This window comes from Rhipicephalus microplus, chromosome 9, assembly GCF_043290135.1.
Source record: "Rhipicephalus microplus isolate Deutch F79 chromosome 9, USDA_Rmic, whole genome shotgun sequence".
In the NCBI taxonomy this organism is placed as follows: Eukaryota; Metazoa; Arthropoda; class Arachnida; order Ixodida; family Ixodidae; genus Rhipicephalus; species Rhipicephalus microplus.
The window spans coordinates 83,767,602-83,787,221 of NC_134708.1; the positions used below are offsets into that span (position 1 = coordinate 83,767,602).

The 19,620-nt window shown below is 49.1% G+C and overlaps 2 protein-coding genes across 4 annotated transcripts in view; one reads left to right on the plus strand and one right to left on the minus strand.

Annotated features, from left to right (window-relative positions):
• LOC119163163 (intraflagellar transport protein 122 homolog) overlaps positions 1 to 1,962 on the minus strand; it is a 79,330-nt gene extending 77,368 nt beyond the window's left edge. Inside the window, exon 1 of the mRNA XM_037415108.2 lies at positions 1,808 to 1,962. Within this exon, the coding sequence (XP_037271005.2) occupies positions 1,808 to 1,866 (59 nt within the window). The 5' untranslated portion in view covers positions 1,867 to 1,962. The remainder of the gene's footprint in view (positions 1 to 1,807) is intronic.
• A 907-nt stretch (positions 1,963 to 2,869) lies between these two features.
• LOC119164708 (uncharacterized) overlaps positions 2,870 to 19,620 on the plus strand; it is a 118,614-nt gene continuing 101,863 nt past the window's right edge. For 2 of the 3 annotated variants that reach the window (XM_075874015.1, XM_075874014.1), the window contains exon 1: positions 2,870 to 3,581. In XM_075874015.1, the coding sequence (XP_075730130.1) occupies positions 3,423 to 3,581 (159 nt within the window). In that variant the 5' untranslated portion in view covers positions 2,870 to 3,422. The remainder of the gene's footprint in view (positions 3,582 to 19,620) is intronic. The other variant, XM_075874016.1, reaches the window with a different exon arrangement.

The following is a 19,620-nucleotide window of genomic DNA, read 5'->3' on the forward strand; positions in this document are numbered from 1 at the left end:
TTTATTCTTAAGCCGTAACCGACTATAAACGTAGAAGTATATTGCTCTTTCTAGGCAACTAGTCAACACAATTAGAAAAAACAAGCGATGGACACAAAGGGTTATGGTGCAGTGGTGACACCAGTGGAGTGCACGGGGAAGCAGCAGCCGCCCCAAATTTATGCTTTTAAAACATTAAAAGCCCGTTATCGCATCTAGGCTGTTCTAGCACAGGGAAGTGCTGGGGTCTTTACAAAACACGTGGAAAATTTCTGCAAGACACATGAATATTCACAAAGAAACGTGCAATCGTCGACCACACTCGATATCATTACATCTCCCACCTGTTTATTTCTGGATGCTAATATTGCAAATGCACTCGAGAAATGTCAACTCATCAGCAGTGTAGAAAAACCTATTAAATCATGAAACTGTCTGCATATACATGAATAAAAAATTTATTATAAGGGCTTGCTACGAACTCGCACCTTCAACTCATCAGCATCAAAGCGACTTTTAGTGACTGATTTAGGCCGCTTGAGTGATAAGCGTGTGATCAGTTAAAGATTAAAAACTAGGGACCATATCACCAAAAGCAACCCTGATGGGATGCGAAGCAGCAACGGTGCACACGGCATTTACCCGGTTGAACACGCATCGACGCGGGTGCTGGAAGAACGGATTGAAGCGAAACTTGGTGTATCATTCACTCAGGTAAACGTTTGTTTGAAACACACAGACACGGGAGGCGGGACACGTTGAAGACGCTTGCACTCGGTATCCTTGGCTCGCGTCTCGTCGGTGTTACCCGCGCACCGTCTGTATTCTCGAACGCGATCGGTGTTCTTGACTCGCATATCTCGTCGGTGTTACTGGTCTTCCACTTCCGACTCTTGCATTCGGCTTCCCTGGCTCGCGCCTCATCGGTGTTGCCGCCGCCATTCCCGAGCGCGATCGGCTTCGCTAACCCTCGCAACGCCGGCGACAGCCAGGAAAGGTACGCGCACATTAGCGGGAAGCATGCTGCGACGTCGTCTCGCCCGTCGGCGCGAACGCGCGGCAAGCAGCGGCACGCTGTCCACAATGTCGGCGCCGCGAGATTCTCGAGGCGCGCGCACCCGCCGGCTCGCGGCTTCTTCTCGATTACAGATGGAGAGAGGTGGCGCGGGTGAAATGGTGCCGACTGAGGTGCCTCGATGCACGCGCCACCGCTGGAGGAGCTAGCATCGAGGCACTCTAGATGCCGACGTGAGGAGTAGGCTGCGTTGCGAGCGGTAGAGAGGGCGAAGCGAAAGAGAGCTGACACACGGTGAGCGCGCGGCAGGCGAGGGACGTCACCGTGCACTTCTAGGAGGGCGTGAGCTAGTTGGCCCCGCTGCAACACCTGCGGCGTGGGGAGCGGTGCGGACGGAGGGACAGCATTACACAGGCTAGTAAAAGAGCTGCTTCGCGTCTAAATTACCATTACTACTTGAAACATAAGCGAAGGAAAAACACGCACGATTTCTTGCAGGATTTAGTGTCGCGTAACAATGCAACAAGCGCTTAGATGTGACAAGCTTTACCCGAGTCCAACATCGATTAGCATTCGATTTTATTGTGAAACACTGCGGCAACAGTCGCATCACAGTAGCTCGCATTACTGTAGTAAGGTCCCGTTCGCCTTCGAGAGTTTCGTAAGCACTTCCAGCTTTCTAGGGACGGTACTCACAGAACACCTACATACTACCATTTGCGGTGCTCTCAAGCATAGTTCTCGATTGCCAACGTAGGCGTTGGTGCGCCAATAAAAGTTGTCGGCGTTTGACAGCTGGCTAATTTCGCTTACCATTGCTCGTTATTTTCACGGTCATGGACTTTGTCTACCCAGAGTGCGACGGCTCGCATCGCTGCTCGCGACGTGAACTCTTCGATCAGGATGTCCGTCGAAGATAGTTACAAGCCGAGAACGCAACTTCATAACACACGCGATGCTAACTGTCGCCATGACAACGCTTATTGCTGATGACAATGACCGTTGAGTTGTTGTGAAAGCTTTAAACGGTCTTTTTTTAGTAAACTCTAGCCGTAATAATTGTAAATATAAAGTAAAAAAGCTTTTGTTGTTACGATTATTCTACAGTAACGAAAAATTGTATTTGTTAGTGAATATTTATTATGCTTAAGGTCATGCTAAAACACTACTACTCTCCGAGTCTCACTGATTTCAAAGGTCAGGCTTTTTGCCTATTGAAAAGGTTGCACAACTTTAAACATATTAATTTTATTTGTCAGGACAGTTATAATGGTTAATTTTACAACAACAAAAGATAAAGCACTTTGTGCATTGCGAAAACTTAGTCAACCAAAATTTCTCCTAGCAACAATGAACCAAGCAGCACAGAATAGTTGATAAGCAAAACAACTCGCGGCTCCTGTCTTCGGTCATGAACACCCGGTTCAGAGAAATTATCACAGACCTCCTGCACATTTTATATGGCGTACACAATAGCGCTGCATTACATTGAAAGTATCAGTGTTCTAACCGATTCTTGTTTCCGGATACATGTAGAATGAACGACAGGCAATCGAGCGAGCCGTTAACCGTAACCAGCCGCAACTACACACTGGGCGTCCTTTCGGGCGAATTAACCGAATCGCTTTTAGGTTTTCAGAAATGTGACACGACAAGCGAAGTGTTACTCCGGCAACGAGACAGTGTCGAGCGCATGTTGCGACTAATAAAGCACGTCTGAAGCGTTGTTTTTGAAGCGAATCAGCCTCGTCGGCGAACCGAGTCGACGAGCAGCCGACAGGTGCTGAGCTGATCGGTTGTTCCCGCCAGGTGATCTCCGTCTCTCAAAAAAGCCAAGTGAAAGAGAGAGAAACGCAACAGTGAGAGAGAAGGCCTTAAAGGAGGGAGGAGTCGTGCACGTAGTCGCTGGCTGCTACGGCGGATGGGCGACGAGGCGGCAGCTGAGGCGAGATCACTGGGCTAAGTTCGTAACATGAGATCGGGCCGCTAAAATTAGCACCACTTTTCGGCGATGACGTCGTCTCCCCCTTCCGCAGCAGCCCAGCGCCGGAGAGCCTGCGGCGGCACTACACTGGGTGCCTCTTCTGACAGCGTGCTTGCCGCTGTCCACTACCACCGCGCAGTAATCGGGCGGCGGCGGTGGTAGCCGTCCCACACACACGTGCGCACGCTACAAACCTAAGTGATCGACGGAGTGACCACCACATGCCAGCGTCCCAGTGTACGACGAAGAAACTCCGCATCTTCTCCGGACGAGTACTGGTCGACGACGGTGCGTCTGCGGCTGTTTCGACGTATGTGCTCTACGGTGTTGCGCTGGGGTAGGGTTCCGATGTAGCGCGCTGTTCGTGGCTGATTCAACCGCGGATATATCGTAACGAGATACAAGTGGTGTGCCCTACGGTCGCGAAGACCGCCTAAATAAACCATGGTGGTGCAGCAAGACGCCGAACCGCCGCCCTCGGCTGCCGAGGAGAAAGGCGAGAAAAAACACAAGCTCAGACAGCGGTTCCAGGTGATTCGAAAGCTGGGACAGGGAACGTACGGCAAGGTGCAACTGGCCATCAACAGGGCGACAAACCAAGAGGTGAGTCATCACCGGCTGCACTTCGCTGGACGTTGTTGCTTACTGCTCTCGTTCTATCTTTTCAAAAGTCGTCATCCGGGGTCGTTTTAAAACCCGTTAAGGCCGACGAATCCCCAAATCTGCGCGCGTGCGTCTGCTTCTCGAAAACGCGTAGCAGACGACACCTACACGGACAGCTGTTTTGGTGCTCGAGGCGGTACCACATCAATCCGGATTTAACCGAACCTTGCGGGTTTTGACTTCAGCGGGTGCAGCTTGTCTGAGACAGCGGTCGGGTGCCTTTAATCGCTGCACCGTTTATCGCGTGAGTGGACTTCGATCGAAAGAAGAGCTGTGCACGGTGCAGCAGTGCCCACTGGGTTCCCATGCGGAGAACACGCGTTCCAGTTTTCATTTTCGATTGCGTGATGGTGTCAGACGGTGCGCGACTCGTTAACCTTGATCCCCCGGCAGATCCGTGCTCTCGCTAGATAAAAAAAAGAAGGTAATTCGCGTTTAGGTCTGGCGGACGCCGCGCAGCAATTTGAAACAATAAAGTGGTCAGGCGTCAATCAACCCCGCTCGGAAACGACCAATTGTGTCCGTCTATGCTTCGGATCGTTAGCCGCTGCAAATGACACCCGACCTGACTGATTCTTGCGAAAGAATCTGTTGGCAATTTGCAGTGCTGTTTTACCGTTCGGTAATACGATACCTACTGTCGTGGTTGGCACGCCGCATTTTTTTATTAGTCTGCAAGACCTCTGTAACAGCCATTTTGATAACCTCATCGCGTTGTGCGCTGTACAATGAGTTGCTCGCGTAGATGGTGACCACGACAGTACGGTGTTATCATACGTACTTGGAATACCAGCGCGGAAACTACGTAAACACACAGAAAAGATGGGACACAAGACGAGCGTTTTCTAACTATTGAAATTTATTGAACCAAGTGGAACTCACGAATAAACAACTCCACACGTGCGCAGCACTCAGTGTCACGCTGAAAAAAAAAATTGCTGAGCTCGCGTACCTCGAAAATCTATGAAGCAAACGAAATGTTTCCGAATCGTGAACCATCACGCACAATGTTGACGAAGTTTCCCCGAATTCCCGAGACACATCATACAAACTGCACGCACTAACCTTCATAAAATATTGTTACCTGCCACCCCCACGTCCTCCTGAATCCGGCTACGCCGTTATTTTTGAGCCATGGACCCACGACGGTAGTCAAAGTCGTCATGGGTCTCGACTGCTGGCCCGATGGTCGCGGGATCGAATCCCGGCCGCATTTTTGTTGCAGGTGAAGTACTGGAGGCCCGCGTACATTGATTTAGCTGAACGTTAAAGATCCCCAGGTGATCGAATGCTCCTGAGCCATTCCAGTACGGCGTCCCTCGTAATCGTATCGTGGTTTTGGGACGCAAAACCCCATCTATAGCCGCCCTCGACTTTGTTTTCTCCTGGCCGTTTCGTTAATGGGATCTATACCAAAATTTGTGTGGCATACATAGCATGACTGTGTTAAGATCGTAAATGACAGGTCATAACATGAAAGTCATGACGTGCACGGCATGCCGCGGTTTTGGTGACGTGCACGACATGTTGTATGACGAACATAAGTGGCGGGCGCTAACGTGAAAATCATGACGTGCATGTCATGTGCGGCACTACTTACATTCCACGCTCATGGTGCGCTCTCTTCCGTTTCGCTCGCTTGAACATGTACGGTTATAAACCGGTACTGCTGAAAAAAAAATGTATTAAAGAATTAATATCTGAAATTTCACGTCCCAAAACCACGAAACAATTATGAGACACGCCGCAGTGGAGAACTGCGGCGAATTTCGACCATCTGGTGTTCTTTGACATGCACTGGCATCGCGCAGTGTACGGGCATCTACCATTTCACATCCATCAAAATGCGACCTATAGCCATTGATCGTTATTTTATTCTTCTACGACGCTAATGTTATACATGTTAACACGGTTTCTAGCCTGACATGGCACCTGTATTGTGGGTTTCTGCGAATGAGTTTCAAGAACCACGGGGACTCCGGTGTAGAATACTTGAGCTGCCACGCAATGTCGCAGATTCAAATCCCATATACACTCCTAGACTCTCTATACTTCACTGAGGGAGGAACTCGAATCCCGCAGAGTGGCCATGCATCGCGCTTTCGTAACGACGCGTAAACGGGTCTCTTCGATTGGCGCCTCGGAAGGCGTGAGCGTCTTGGCCGTATAGTCGGGGGTGTAGTTTCTTTGTTGCCCGCTGCAACGCCAGCGCGCGTTGAAGGTCTCGTGTAAGCGGCCCCGCGCAGTGGCATCCGTGGCCCACACGGACTTCCATCGCTGCGACGACCCGTTTTATTCCGCGTTGCGTCGTCCGTGCCGTACCGCGTCTGTTATCCCTGAATGCGTGCGCGCACCCACGACCTTTATTTCGCGTTGGTCGCGCACTGTGGAGATCGACGTCGCAATGTATTGTTCTCCGATTGATCGTGCGAGTATTTATTGCGAGTCCGTCAATGCTACGGTGTGGGAACAGGGCCCGGATCGACCGTGATTGTTACTGTGTGTTAACTCTATTACTGTATCTGATGACTCTTAGCCGTGAGCTAATGAGGCCGACCGACAATTGAGCCGAGGAACACTCACGGGTCATTATTCTTTGGTTTCTTGACTCTACTGACAAGTCTCATTGAAAGTTGAAAGAAATTAAGTGTACTAAAAATCACCCTCTCCGTAAGTGGGATCCGAACCCACCTGAATGCCAGTACGACGTCACGGTCTTCACACCTTTGTTTCTTTTTTTTTCCCCCTACATATTCTGGCCACACTTGCTGGCTAAAAATTTTCGAAACTTGCGCTCTTAGACTATCACTCCCTCAGAACACGAAATAAATCATTTTTTTTTTTTACCGACAAATGAATTCAAGTTGGCCCACAAGTTCGGGGGAAGCTGAAAACGGTGTCGCCACTTGCGCTTTCTTCCCTGCCAAAATGTGTTGCCGCTTCTATATTAGTCGAATTTAATTGCAATAGGTGGGGTTCCCCGAACTGCTGTATAATCATAAGGGACGCCGTAGTGGAGGGCTTCAGCCATTTTTACCGTGGCATTTTTTTTTTAACGTCAACTGACCCCGCACAGACACGGTGCTTCGCCTCCATCGAAATGCGATCGCCGCGGTGGGGATTGAACCCGTGACCGGATTAGCAGCCGAACACCGTAACCGGTACACCACCGCAGCGGACGAGTAGGCGATTTCGGTGTTATGGAATAGTAATTTCACTGGTATGTAAAATCTACTTCCTTCTGTGTGTGTCGGCGTAGCGTTCGAAAGTGGTGAAAGCGCCAGTTCCCTATGTGATTCCGCTATGGAGCATTAAACGAAGCCCTGTAGGAAGATACGTATTTGGATTTTGTATTGAGGGAATAATGAAAAAAAATTGCCCGCAGCTTCCCTCGGGGGAACACTGAGGAGGATGCGGACCATATAATTGGTTAACGGGGTGTTAAAGTGCGACTTACTTGGGTCGATGGCTAAATTGGTTAACGTGGTTGTGAAATGGGGTGTTAAATTGCAACTTACTTGGGTCGATGGCTAAATTGGTTAACGTGGTTGTAGGAGGGGGTGTTAAATGAGTGAACACGTACACACGTATGCGAAAGGGCGGCGCTGGTCGAAGGGACGTCGATCATTGTGTTTGTGGATTCGTTGGAATTCATTTCACCGCGACCTTGGACGTCGACGCGCCGTACAAACCGACCGACGAGCGGCAACTGAGCGAGCGAGCGCCGACCTTGAGTATATATACAGCACGACGGCGCATGCACTGTCAGCTGTTGAATGTTCTCGAAGCGCGACGCCACATGCGCGTCCACTGGAGAATCAGGAGAATTGTAGATGTCGAACGCGGTGTGTAGAGGAGGAAGGGTGCACAGATGGTGGAGGAGTGAAGCGCGCGCGGTGTGTAGAGGAGGAAGGGATGCACAGATGGTGAAAGAGTGGGCGACGGCGCGACGGCGCATGCGCGCGCGTCAGCTGTCGAATGTTCGAGAAGCGGTGCGGACGGCGCGGACGGCGCACTACAAGGCGCGAGTATAAGATGCTCCGCATCTAAAAAATGGCAGCATATCCACGGAGTGAATGATGGATAGTGGGGCGAAGCATCCGTCCGTCCATTCGTTCTTGCTTCCGTCCGTCCATGCATCGTGCGTCTGTGTAGCCGCCCGTGCGTCCATCCGCCCGTCCGTGCGTGCGTCTGTTCGTGCGTCCGCACGTTCATCTGTGCGTCCGTCCCTGCTTTCGTCCATGCATCCGCTCCTGCGTCTGTCCGTGCAGCCATCCGTGCGTCCATCCATGCATCTGTCTGTGTGTCCGTTCGTCCATCTATTCAACACTCCACGTACCACCATCTCGCATCTTTTCATCATATATTCCCTTTATAGAAGCACCGCCATCCAGCGGACATTCCAAAGACTGAACGAGAGGAGGCACACGCACGCTTTCTTACGGCTTGCGCTTCGTGTCTACTTCCCATCTTTAAACACTTCGACTTCATGGTATATACTAACTGTATTCATGGCACTGCGGCCCAACGCTCGCTAAACCTTTCTAAAACCAAGGAGGTTACGCCCAGCGAGTATAACGTAGCAACCTTCTGTGCGTTGTTGAACAATAAAAATTCGCAGCGTGCGCGTTAACTAAAAGCCGAATTCTCCTGTCTCTCATTCCCCCTTAGCAGCCATTGGCATGTACATTGAGCGCTATTTTTTATTGTTCAACAACGCACAGAAGAAATCTCTCACTGGCACCACTTTGGAGGTCAAAATGTTATACTTGTTACGCACTACTACAACGGCTACGAGGGACGAACGGGTGCCGCTATAAGGAGCTTCGCCCCTAAAAAGTTCCGTTGGGTGAATCCTTCAATACAGAACTAAGCTTGATGTAAGTTGACATTTTCATGTGCACAAATCGTTGTTTTCAACGCAGACTTCAACCGGCGCAGTTTGTGACGCACGAGTGTATGCATTTCGTGAACTTTCACCCTACCGTCCACAGACGTCCTTGAACATATGTAATTTCGAATAACGTTGTGGCTTCGGCACCCAATACCTTGGCGTGTGCCAATATGAAATCTGTGGGGGATTCGTACGCCCCATTTTCAAGATGTCAGCGAAGTCATTGGCAGCCATTCTGTACCACGTTCGTTAAAAAGGAAACTGTAGGGTGGAGAATCCGAAATCTACACGTGAGCAGCTGCAAGACGTCGTGCTGGGGTGAAACGAGCTTGGTTCAACCAGCGGAAGGTTCCTCGCACGCTCGGTGGGAATAGCGTTTTAACATCGCCATAATGCCGCCGGGAGTCGAACCTGCGGCTTCGGGCACAGCTGGAGGACGTCCAAGCGACAGTGTAGGATGATCATGCCTCTGAGAAATTCCTTCAAATATGATAAACAAATAGCAGGAGGAAGTTTTGCTTTAACACACATACACAAAATAATGCATACCTTATTAACACAGCACCACGTGCTTGCGCGATGGCTAAATGGCGGCTCACACATTTAGCTTATCGCTTTCCTCGTTGTTCTCCGTGTATGCGCATTGCGTACGCTTTCAGGAGCGTGAAAGATAGCATCACTCGAGCCCCGCTCGAAATTCGTATTGTGCTCGGTCAGTGCTGTGTCGTTGAGCTCTAATGACGCTGCGAAAGTGCGCGTTGACCTCTCGCTGGCAGCGGAACAGCTACAGGTCGTCCCACATGTTCCTTCTCCTTGTGCCTTTCCAGGAGTCCGCGTCGTCTGCTTCGAGGGCCGAAGTTTGTCGTCTGCTTCGCGCGCAGGCAGTGGCACTCACGGTGCCATTGTCTCGTTTATGTCCTTGACAATGGCGAATACTCGCGGTTGTTGTTTGCAGGGGGGGTAGGAGAGAGGGGGGATGGCTGGATCCTTCTTTGTCCAGGGTTAGCGGCCATGTCCAGCTCCCCTCCCCCTCTCTCATCTGTGTGACCAGCAGACGCTGTTGGGCCGCATGGATGCCGTGCGAGCTGCTGCATGCCTTGTGGTCATTCCACTTCCTTTGTCGAAGAACGATGAAGAAGCGCCCGGGCGGGCACCCAAACCTTCTTGTACCCAGCAAACGACTAGGTAGCTATAGGGGAGGATGCGGACGAAAGATGTGGTTCACGCGTGTTTGTTTTTCTTTTTTTTTGTTTGTTTTTCGAGATTGTGCGAGGAACTGCGGGGAAGCGAAAAGTAAACCGAACCAGCCATAGTTTTGAAAAACGTCGCCGACGAAAAGAAGGGGCGGACGCGTGCATGCGGACAACGATTATGTTCGTCTGCTCTCTCTCGCGAAGCAGACAACAAAGCGCTTCTGCTGGTCTGGTGCAGAAGTTCAACAGAGCGATGGTTCTTGGGCCCTCTTTCTTTCTTTCTTTATTTTCTTATTTTGGTGCAACTTGTCCGCGGACAAAACACGCATATAGAACAATAATTTTCGGCGAATCGATCAACTCGACAAATCCACCTTTCTTGCATCGAACAAAAAAAAAAAAAAAAACGTGGCGTGAACGTAAACATGTACGATTTCGCTGACATAGCATAATTACGCCAATAATTTTGCCCTGAAAGCAAAACCACTTGCCTCCCCGAAATTTGTTTTCACCATAGCATAGAGACAGAGAAAATGACCATTCCAAGGGGGTCCCCCCCTGAAATCAAGAAGGTGCCCTTCTCTCCCCCCCCCCCCCCATAAAAAAAAAAGCTGCCTATGCCCCTGCCTAGTAGTGGCTATAGTTACTGTGAGCATATACAGTAACTCTAGTAGTGGATGAAATAATGATGGCATCCCAGAAAAAAAAAACCGCTTTGCAGGGCTCGAACCTCCAACCTTTCGATTAACAGCCGAACGCGCTAGCCGATTGCGCCACAGAGGCTGACTGACTCCATCGTGTGTAAAAATCGACGTACCTATTAACCCCAGATTAATTACTCAACATTAATGAATATTTCAACGGCAGCAGCATCGGGAGAAGTGTAGGCAGTGAAAAAAAAAAGACCGAAATACAGTGATTTCTGACAAACTCTCACCAGAAATGGCAGTGTTGCTTCTGAAGGTAGCTAAGTTACATTACTAACAAGTGTTCTCCAGTTGTTTAAAATATAATTAACTTGAATAACTAATTGCAGCTGTCTAAAAATATAATCACATTGCATTAGTATTTGTTTTTGAAAAGTAATGAAATTGAAACGTATTCAATAAAAGTTCATCTCTTCGAAGTGTGGCGGTTTGGGCAATAGTTGGTATGACACGACGGTAGATATAGCGCGAGAACAGAACGACGACACAGGGATAGCACTCGTGTCCGTCTTGTCCCTTTGTCGTCCTTCCGTTCTCGCGCAATGTCTACCTTCATCTCTTCGGTAATTAATCATTCGCAGCGCTTTTACACTAAATGTGCCCACCACGGCGGCTGCATTCCCGATGGAGGCGAAAATGCTCGAAGCCCCTGTGTTCAGATTTAAACGCACGCTGAAGAATCTCAGGTGGTCGAAATTTCCGGAGCCCTCCACTACAGCGTCTCTCGTAACCATATCGTGGTTTGGGGACGTTAAACCGATAATAAAAAGAATTTTAATGACACTTGTTCAACTTTCTACGCGTGTTGTTTGGTATTTCAATCGTCTTTTTTGTTGTTATTGTTTCCATTTTATGGTATTTTTTTTTTCTTTTTGGCCGTAAGGGAAAAGCGCATGTTGTATTTTATTCGAAAGTGCTGGGAAAATAAAATGAGTTATCGCATATTAGAAACGGTTTGCCGTCTTTCCTGGAGAGGTTTCCCTGCACCGCTCACTGTAACCACTGTTCCACCAAGGCAGACAATAAGTTCACAATAGCAAAGGCTGAGCCTTTCCAGATACAGTGCAAAGGCTCCGAACTTTTTTTTTCTTTTGTGCAGCCGTTGAGGGGTTTGGTTATTTTCATTGAAATGCCGCGAAAACGTTTGCCACGGGGCCATGCGGTATGCGTCTTCACCGGCTCAAAGCTCGGCGTTTCGTGCGCGAACGCTTTTCGATACAAAGCTGATTGATGCGTGCAACCCCGGCGGCAGGTTTGAACTTTCCAAGTCGACGTGACGCATATAACTCGGTGTGTATAAATTCTGAAGACACAAAAGAAGCAGGCGCGAACTGTTGCTTACGAAAGTTCAGTAACCATCGGTAGAGCGATTCCTGCAGCGAACACCTTGTTGCTCCTTCGAAGCTTCAGCGTGACGGCTTTGCTGTGCTGTTGAAGCGAGCTTCAGGGTAAACAAGCCTCGCGGGGCGCCATTCTGCGGAGAATGTTGACGCATGCCCCGACGGGATGCTGCGGCCGCTTCCAAGGCGCGGCTCTCTTCTCGCTTCGTGTCTCTTCGTTGCCCTTTTCCGTACGCTGCGACAGCGGAGAAATAAGATTGATTAAACGCAGACCGTGCTCGCGTGCCTCGGAACACCCCGTATTCGTTATGGACTGTTGCTCGCAACGCCTTTAACAAACAAACAAAAAAAAGTGAAGAAGCTGTAGGACAAAGTACGAGCCCTGTAGTCACTCAAGCGGCTGTCTCGGTCGTCTGCTAAGCGAAACGCGTCGTCTGCAAACGGCTCGACATCGTCTGCTCTGTAGCTGTAGTCTGCCGTCTGCCTCGTCTGCCGTAGTGTTTCGAAGGGGAAACGGCCGTATACTTCAGCGGCGATGCGGGCACGAAAAGCCAAAAATAGGCGGCGCCGAGTTTGCCTCATTTGCTGCTGTTCTTCGCGTACCCGTGCCTTCTTGACAGCATAGTTAAGTGGCGCTGCGCGTATACCTTCGCGTGAGCGTGCGAAATTGAGATTTTAAAGTCCGTCCACCAGGCCTAACGAGTGAGGGTTAACTTTCCGTTTCGAGGAAAAGCGGACGAACAAGCGGATCAGTAGAAGTGAGCATAGGCAGTTGTTTTTAGCGTGTGTGCCATATGAAAGGCAACCAGGTGAAATGGAGATTTAAAAGTCTGTCAGGCAGGCTTAACCAAGCGAGTTCCGCAGATGTTGACGCGACCGAGTTGCTAGGCCTAAGGTTCCGTTTCAAGAAAAGCGGAGCGAACAAGCGAACGCTGTGGAAGTAAGCAGTTGTTTTTAGCGTACGCGTTGCCTTTTCTTTCTTCTGTGCTATATGGAAGAGAGCATTTTGTTCTGCCACATTACTCTCTGTGAGCGATGCGAATCGCCCGAAATAGTTGTCGTGCGCTAAGTTAAACTAGCCTACAGTCCGGGAAATGCACGCTTATTGTGAGAGCCGTGTAGACGTGTGTTCTATGTGAGTGGCCACACACACATGGTCTCTGAAGCTCAGTTCCGTTTGACGAATGGGCTCACAGTGAAACAGTGACATTCGTTTTCATGCGAGCTACATTAGCGCATGCTTTTTCCTGCGTAACCTCAAAAAGCACACGTGACACCGGAAGGGACAACTCTTGTCTCGTTGTCTCTTTGGTTGTTTCGCGCGATTTCAGTTAGCTGTAATTATCATGAATCGATTCGTCAGTTGTGGTCTACACCTTTCCATTATTTTATGCTGCATTTCAAAAAATGTTTTTCACTTCACATCTTCATACTCCCGGAAAGCCAGGGATGCAGGTCGTCGGGCACAAACAACGTCATCTCTTCGTTACTATAACTTTTTTTCCGACCATTTTAAGCATGTTTTCCTGCCCCTTCCCCCCCCCCCCCCCCACACACACACACATAATGGGGAATTTCGCACAGGCCTATGCTATAGTCCAATGTATATAGCAATGTACTGGGATATACTGTATAGCAAAAGGAAGTAGAACAGTAAAGAGTGCTCTCAATGAAATATCCGAGCCACAGCGCACGATGCACATAATTATACTGCCTTTTATCATGTAAAACTCAAAACTATAGCCAAAGAAACGGCCGTCTGTAAAGTGTCGTTCGCGCTTCGTTACATTAGGCGACGTATATAACGAGTCTGCCGTGTTCGTGATCTGCGCTGCAGATGCTCGAGTCTATAGATGACGGACTGACTGACCTTAGTACACGGAACTTTGGACCCTCGACAGCGCACGGTTGCGAGACGAGATTTAACTGTGTTCTTAGCGTGAACGTTTGAAAGTAGGCGCTAATATAGAATAATAACTGTTCAGTACGCGTCCCAAGGTCAGGGTTTTATCATATGCTCACGGACGCCGTTGCAGAATGCACCAGAAATTTCGGCCATTTGGAGGTTCTTTTAACACTCAAATTGAAGTGCACGGGCCTCCCCGTCGAAATGAGGCCACCGCGATTCGATCTCGAGAATTTCGGGTCAGCAGTGGAGCACCGTATAACCACTATGATGGGGCCACACCAGTACCACCGCTCTGGACTATACACCTTTTCTCAGGAAGGAAAAAAAAAACGCCGCCATGATGGGCTGTGCGCGGGAGTACAAAGGCTAAGGGCGCAGCTTTGTCAGTGCATTTTCGAGGGGACGCGCCAATTTGCACTGCCCAAGGAGGTCTATGGCGGCGCCCAGGGAGGCGTTTATGAAAAGGTGAATAGTGTTCCTCTGTTTTACAGCACCGAAGTCCCTGTGGACAGGGATACCATCACGCGGCAAAGACTTGCAATGGTGACGTCACGCGCGGGGTCCAAGCCGCGGGCGAACTTCTGTTTCGGTTCGGCCCTCGCGATTACTCAGCGTTCGGTGAGCTAAAAATTGAGCTATACGTACACTTCTTATGGGCGAGGAGGGGAATGCTGACAGGTATGCGACAACGCCAAACATGTGTCCGTGACGATGACTGTGTCAGTGTACCTTCGCTCTTTCGTGGTTCGTCTCCCCCGCGTATGACTCGACGCTGTGACTCATGGAGCTGGTGACGTCGGGCGGGTCCTTTTTTTTTTTTTGCACGTTCGCCAGGAAAGAGTTGGCCCCGGCGTTTCGGCGGAGTTGCACCCGAAGAGTCAACTTGGCGCGCGCTTCGGCACCGGGTGCGGATCTTCAAAGCGGACGCGTAATCGGTGGCGTGTACCGTTGCTGCTCTCGGAAGCCATTCGAGAGTGATATGCGCGAACGTGCAAGATACAAGCACCGCATAAGGCAGCGCAGAAAACGACGTGGACCAGAAGAGAATAAGACAAGAAAGGGCAAGGACTGTACATATATATTTGTCCTTGGGCTGAGATACACTTCTAGCGTAACGCCTTTCAGGTCAACGCCTTTGAACGCCCTTAGGTGTATAAAGACTAAGCATATTGACCAAATGCTACACAGCTTCAGACGCTATTCTTTCAAGCGTGATTCATTGAAGCGCGTTACCATAATTAGCGCTTATTCACGCAGCGCGTATAGCCGTGGTGTGTCAGCCGAGGGCGTTGCAATTGCACAATTACAGTATAGCAGAAAGTTTCGTACAACCCGGGTTAAAGTCACTCCTAAGTGCCCCTCACATGCACGTGCCCACTGTGGCATGCTACAAATTCATCACGTGGTTTTGGCTCGAAAACTTCCGAGCATTTAGGTTCCGCGCGGTACGTTATTTCGTCTTGTCGCGGGTTCGGTCCGGGTTCGGTTGCGTGTTCGGAATCCGGTCGCGGGTTCGATGCCGGCAGCGACGGTCGCATTTTGATGGAGGCTAAAAGCCAAGAGGCCCGTACACTGTGCCCTGCCAGAGGGCCAACTCCATTCGGTCGGAATTAGCTGACGCCCTCCACGACGGCATGGCTCAATCACGTGGCCGTTGTCGCTCGTAAATGCCCCAGCAGTTAATAAAAAAAAAAACACAGCATACCCAGAAGTGCACGGTGGTGACTGTGGCGAAGCGTCCGTACCTTCTAAACATCCGTTTGTTCTTGCTTTCGTCCGCCTGTCCGTTCATGTGTCCGAGCCTCTGTCCGTGTGCCCATTTGCGTGTCCGTCTGTCGGTTTGTCAATGCCTTTGTCCGTCCGTCTGTGGCACTCACACTAGCGCCACCTGCTATGCGAGTAATACAACTAGGTGGCCACGAACTGGTCACAAAAGACATGCGTAGACAGACCAACTGCTTTAGGAGCTTCGCCCCTGAAACAAATTAATTAATTCATTAATACTGCATTCATTCATTCCGGGAGTCGGCAGTTTATCATGCGGCCTTCGAGTTCTTGGCGTTTACGTTTTCGGGCAGTCATGCAGACGTGATAGACAAGCGCACTCCAGTGAAAAAAGTAATAATCATAACATTAAACTAATAATAACGGGGCAGTGAGAGGTAAAAGAGAGAAGTCACAATGCGATGCTTTCAACGAGCGTGAAAACTAAAAGGAAGCCATGCACGTCTCGTGTTCCACAGTCCGCGACAGGAAAGCGGGCAGACATGAAAGGCACAACGCAGCCGTGCTTTTTGATACGCGACCCGAAAAAGCTTCCGTCCGCTGACGCCCGCCGCACCACACAGTCCGAGTGAACCGCGTGGGGGCGCAGTGTGCACGCTTTGACGCGGCCGACACGGTCCGCCTGGTGCTCTCGTAGCAACATCAAAAACAAACGCATCAACCCCCCCCCCCCCCACACACACACACACACACAGTTTCGGCCAGTCTGACCTTCATCAGGAACATGTTGCTTGCACTCACATTTATACACTTTTGCGCGAAAAATTAGAGGAAAAGAAAGACAAAGAGAGAGAGGGGGGGGGGAGATGAGTAAGACTCCGAACCAAAATAAAGATTTAATGATCATAAAAAGAAAAGAAAGAAAGAAGTAACTCAGGAAAAAAGAAATACGAGGCGGAGCCATTTCTCCGCCTTCAAATAATATACGAACGTTTTATTATATGGTTTTCCTCTTCTATGCGCAAAAAGCCGATTCGCTACAGAATTAATTGGAACAACAGTGTATTTTTTTTTACCGCAAGCTCACGCATATCTCGAAGTACATGTCACCCATTCATTGAATTCCGTTCAATGCTGACTTGGCAAAAAGTCGAGCAACTTGGTCCGTAAAGCGTTAACGCGTTCTTGCGTCCCGCCCCATCGAAAAGATACAGGGAGAGGATGTATATTGCGCAACTTTTGTGATTTACAAAAGGAGAAGTATGCTATAAATTGGCACGCACTACAACTCTGTAACACATACACTTGCCCTCAAGTAAATGAACGGAAAGTTAATTAACGAGTTTTTGTTAATTAGTTTCTATAGTGTCGTGCTAACTGCGCCAAAGTATTTCCGACTTGGCGTGGAGTTCGTGTGCGAAAACGTAGGAGTCTTACTGTATAATGGGATTTCCGCTAAAGAACGTGTATTTTGTGTGTGTGTGTGTGTGTGTTTGTGGAATCATCACTAATACCCCTGTCACACTTGACGTTTTAGTGTAATTCCAATGGAATGACATTTGCACCTAATGACATTAGGCGGTTGCTATAGCGTCATTGGAATCGAATGACTTACGCAATCGAAAGAGTTCGAGAAACACATTAACTGTCGCAGTCGAATCGAATGTAAGGTTTCCTCAGAGACTACCTAAAGGATGGCAATCGGCGTTCTCAATCGGACCCCGCATTCGAGGAAACACGCTATTATTGTTGCTTTTTTAAGGCATCTATAAATTTTACGAGGTCGGGTGTACAGAAGGCTGTCGCAAAACATTTTTACTCTCCACCTCAGTCGCGTCTGGTTGCCGTCGCTGGTGGCCATAATGTAAGGAATAGGGACAAAGAACCAGCGAAAAACCACACGAAGACAGCGAAGAAGAACAACTACACAGGACAAGCGCTGAACTTACAACTCTCCAGCGTTTGCGTTGTGTAGTTGTTCTTTACTGTCTTCGTGTGGTTTTTCGCTGGTTCTTTTTTCCTATGAACCAACTCTCCCAGAAAGCTTCGTTAATGTAAAGAACCAGACGCCTATGTGCAGCTGGGTGCATGTATCTCCAGTGATGGCATCAAGGGGGCTATGTTTCTTAAAAATCAAGTCTCTTCTTTTAGCTTAAGCACATTTTCTCGCACCGCTGATAAGAAAGCAACTAAATGCGTTTTTTGCTACAGCTTGGCGCCGTTCAGCTCTTCTGCTGTGTAGGAGGAGGAGGAGGAAGAAACTTTATTCAGAGAGAAAAAAAAATTTAAAAAAAAATTTGAAATGCAGGCAGTTTGGTCGGGCCCTCAGTCCAGGGCTCCGCTGGCACGAGCGGCTCGCTGGACCTGGTCAAGCAAAGCTATTTGGCTCTGCTTGTCCTCGTCCGCAAGCCATTCCTCCCACTGCCTGTGAAACATGTGTGGTTGCTTCGTGATGTGTGGGCTGTCGATGTGTGTGGGCCTCTGGGTGCACTCCCATGTTATGTGGCTGAGTGTTGGTACTTGTGAACACCACGGACAGGTGTCTTTATATCTTGCGGGATATATTCTACTTAGATGGTACAAATTGGGAAAGCTATTGGTTTGTATGCGTCTCCAATCCCTGCTTTGCTGGCTATCCAAGTCCTTATGTGGAAGCCCATATTCCTTTCGTTGCTTCCTTTGTTGGAGGAGGATGTCACGCGAATTGGAAAGAGGTTCAACGTCGTGGCCTGCCGTCGCTCGGTTGGTGATGCCTCGAGCTATACGGTCTGCCACGACGTTCCCCTCCAAACCTTCGTGAGCAGGACACCATATAATGTGATGGTCTCCTGTTATGGGTTTATTTAAAAATTTATACGCTATTTTAGGTAGCGTTCCTCGGAGAAACATTCGGCATGCCGCCTGTGAGTCGGAGAGCACAACCACTGATTCTCCCCTGATTTCTGCGTTGGATATGGCTATGGCTATTGCTGCCGCCTCTGCCACTCGTGTGAAATAAGTTTTAACCGACGCCATTGTGGTGTGATTTTGTGCTACAATTGCCACTACATGTGACCCTCTGCTCGCTTTACTTACGTCTGTAAAGACGGCTTCTGAGTTATTCTGAAATGCTTTGCGTAAGGAGTCTGCTCTCGCTTTCCTCCTTCCTGCGTGATACGTCGGATGCATATTTCTGGGAATAGGCGCTACAGTTAAATGTGTGCGTTTTTCCGCACCTATTAGCACCGTTTCCTCGTCGCAATATAATGGTCGCAATGTATATCCCATCTTTTCCAGAATTCTTCTCCCATGATAGCTTGAATTGAGCCTTTCCTTTTGAGATAAAAGCACCGCATTCGCATACTCCTCAAAGGTATTGTATATGCCCAATTTCTCTACCCTCTCGGTTTTGGCATTTTCCGGAATCCCCAATGCTGCTTTGAATGCTTTCCTTATTATTGTGTTTATTTGCTTTGTCTCCTGGTTTGTCATTGTCTGGTACGGTAGCGCGTACGTAACTCGGCTGATCACAAATGCATGAACGAGTGCAATGGTTTCTTTCTCCTCTAGTCCCATTTCGCTGTTTGCTATCCGCCTGATCATCCGGGCCACATTCGCCGTGGTTCCCCGTAGCCTTTGTAGTGTGTGTGACGTTCCCGAATTTCCTTGTATCCACATGCCAAGCACGCGTATTACATCTGCCTCCCTGATTTGTCTCCCATCCAGCAGTACTGCTACCGGTATTAAGTCCTTTTTCTTTGCGTATCTTGCCCTAATTCTAACCATTTCAGTTTTTTCCGGCGAGCATTGCATTCCTGCAGCTGTCACGAAAGCTTGTATTTTATCTACTGCCTCCTGGAGGGCGTTTTCTTTGTCCGCATAAGAGCCACCCTTTGTCCATAAGGTGACATCGTCTGCGTAAAGAGCTGCTCCTAGACCTTTTATATTTTCCAGCTCACATGCGAGCTTTCTCAGGCCGATATTAAATAGTATCGGGGATAGCATGGCTCCCTGGGGGGTGCCTCTATTTGGGTAATCGAAGGTTTCAGATGTAACCGAGCCTAAAGAAATGGTAGCTTTCCTGCTTGTCAGAAATGACTGGACATACTCATATATTCGTTGGCCGCAGTTAATCGATTCGAGGCCTTCCATTATCACCTTGTGTGATATTGTATCGAATGCTTTCTTGATATCTAGTGCTAGTACGAATTCGTCGCTTGAACCTCTGTTTG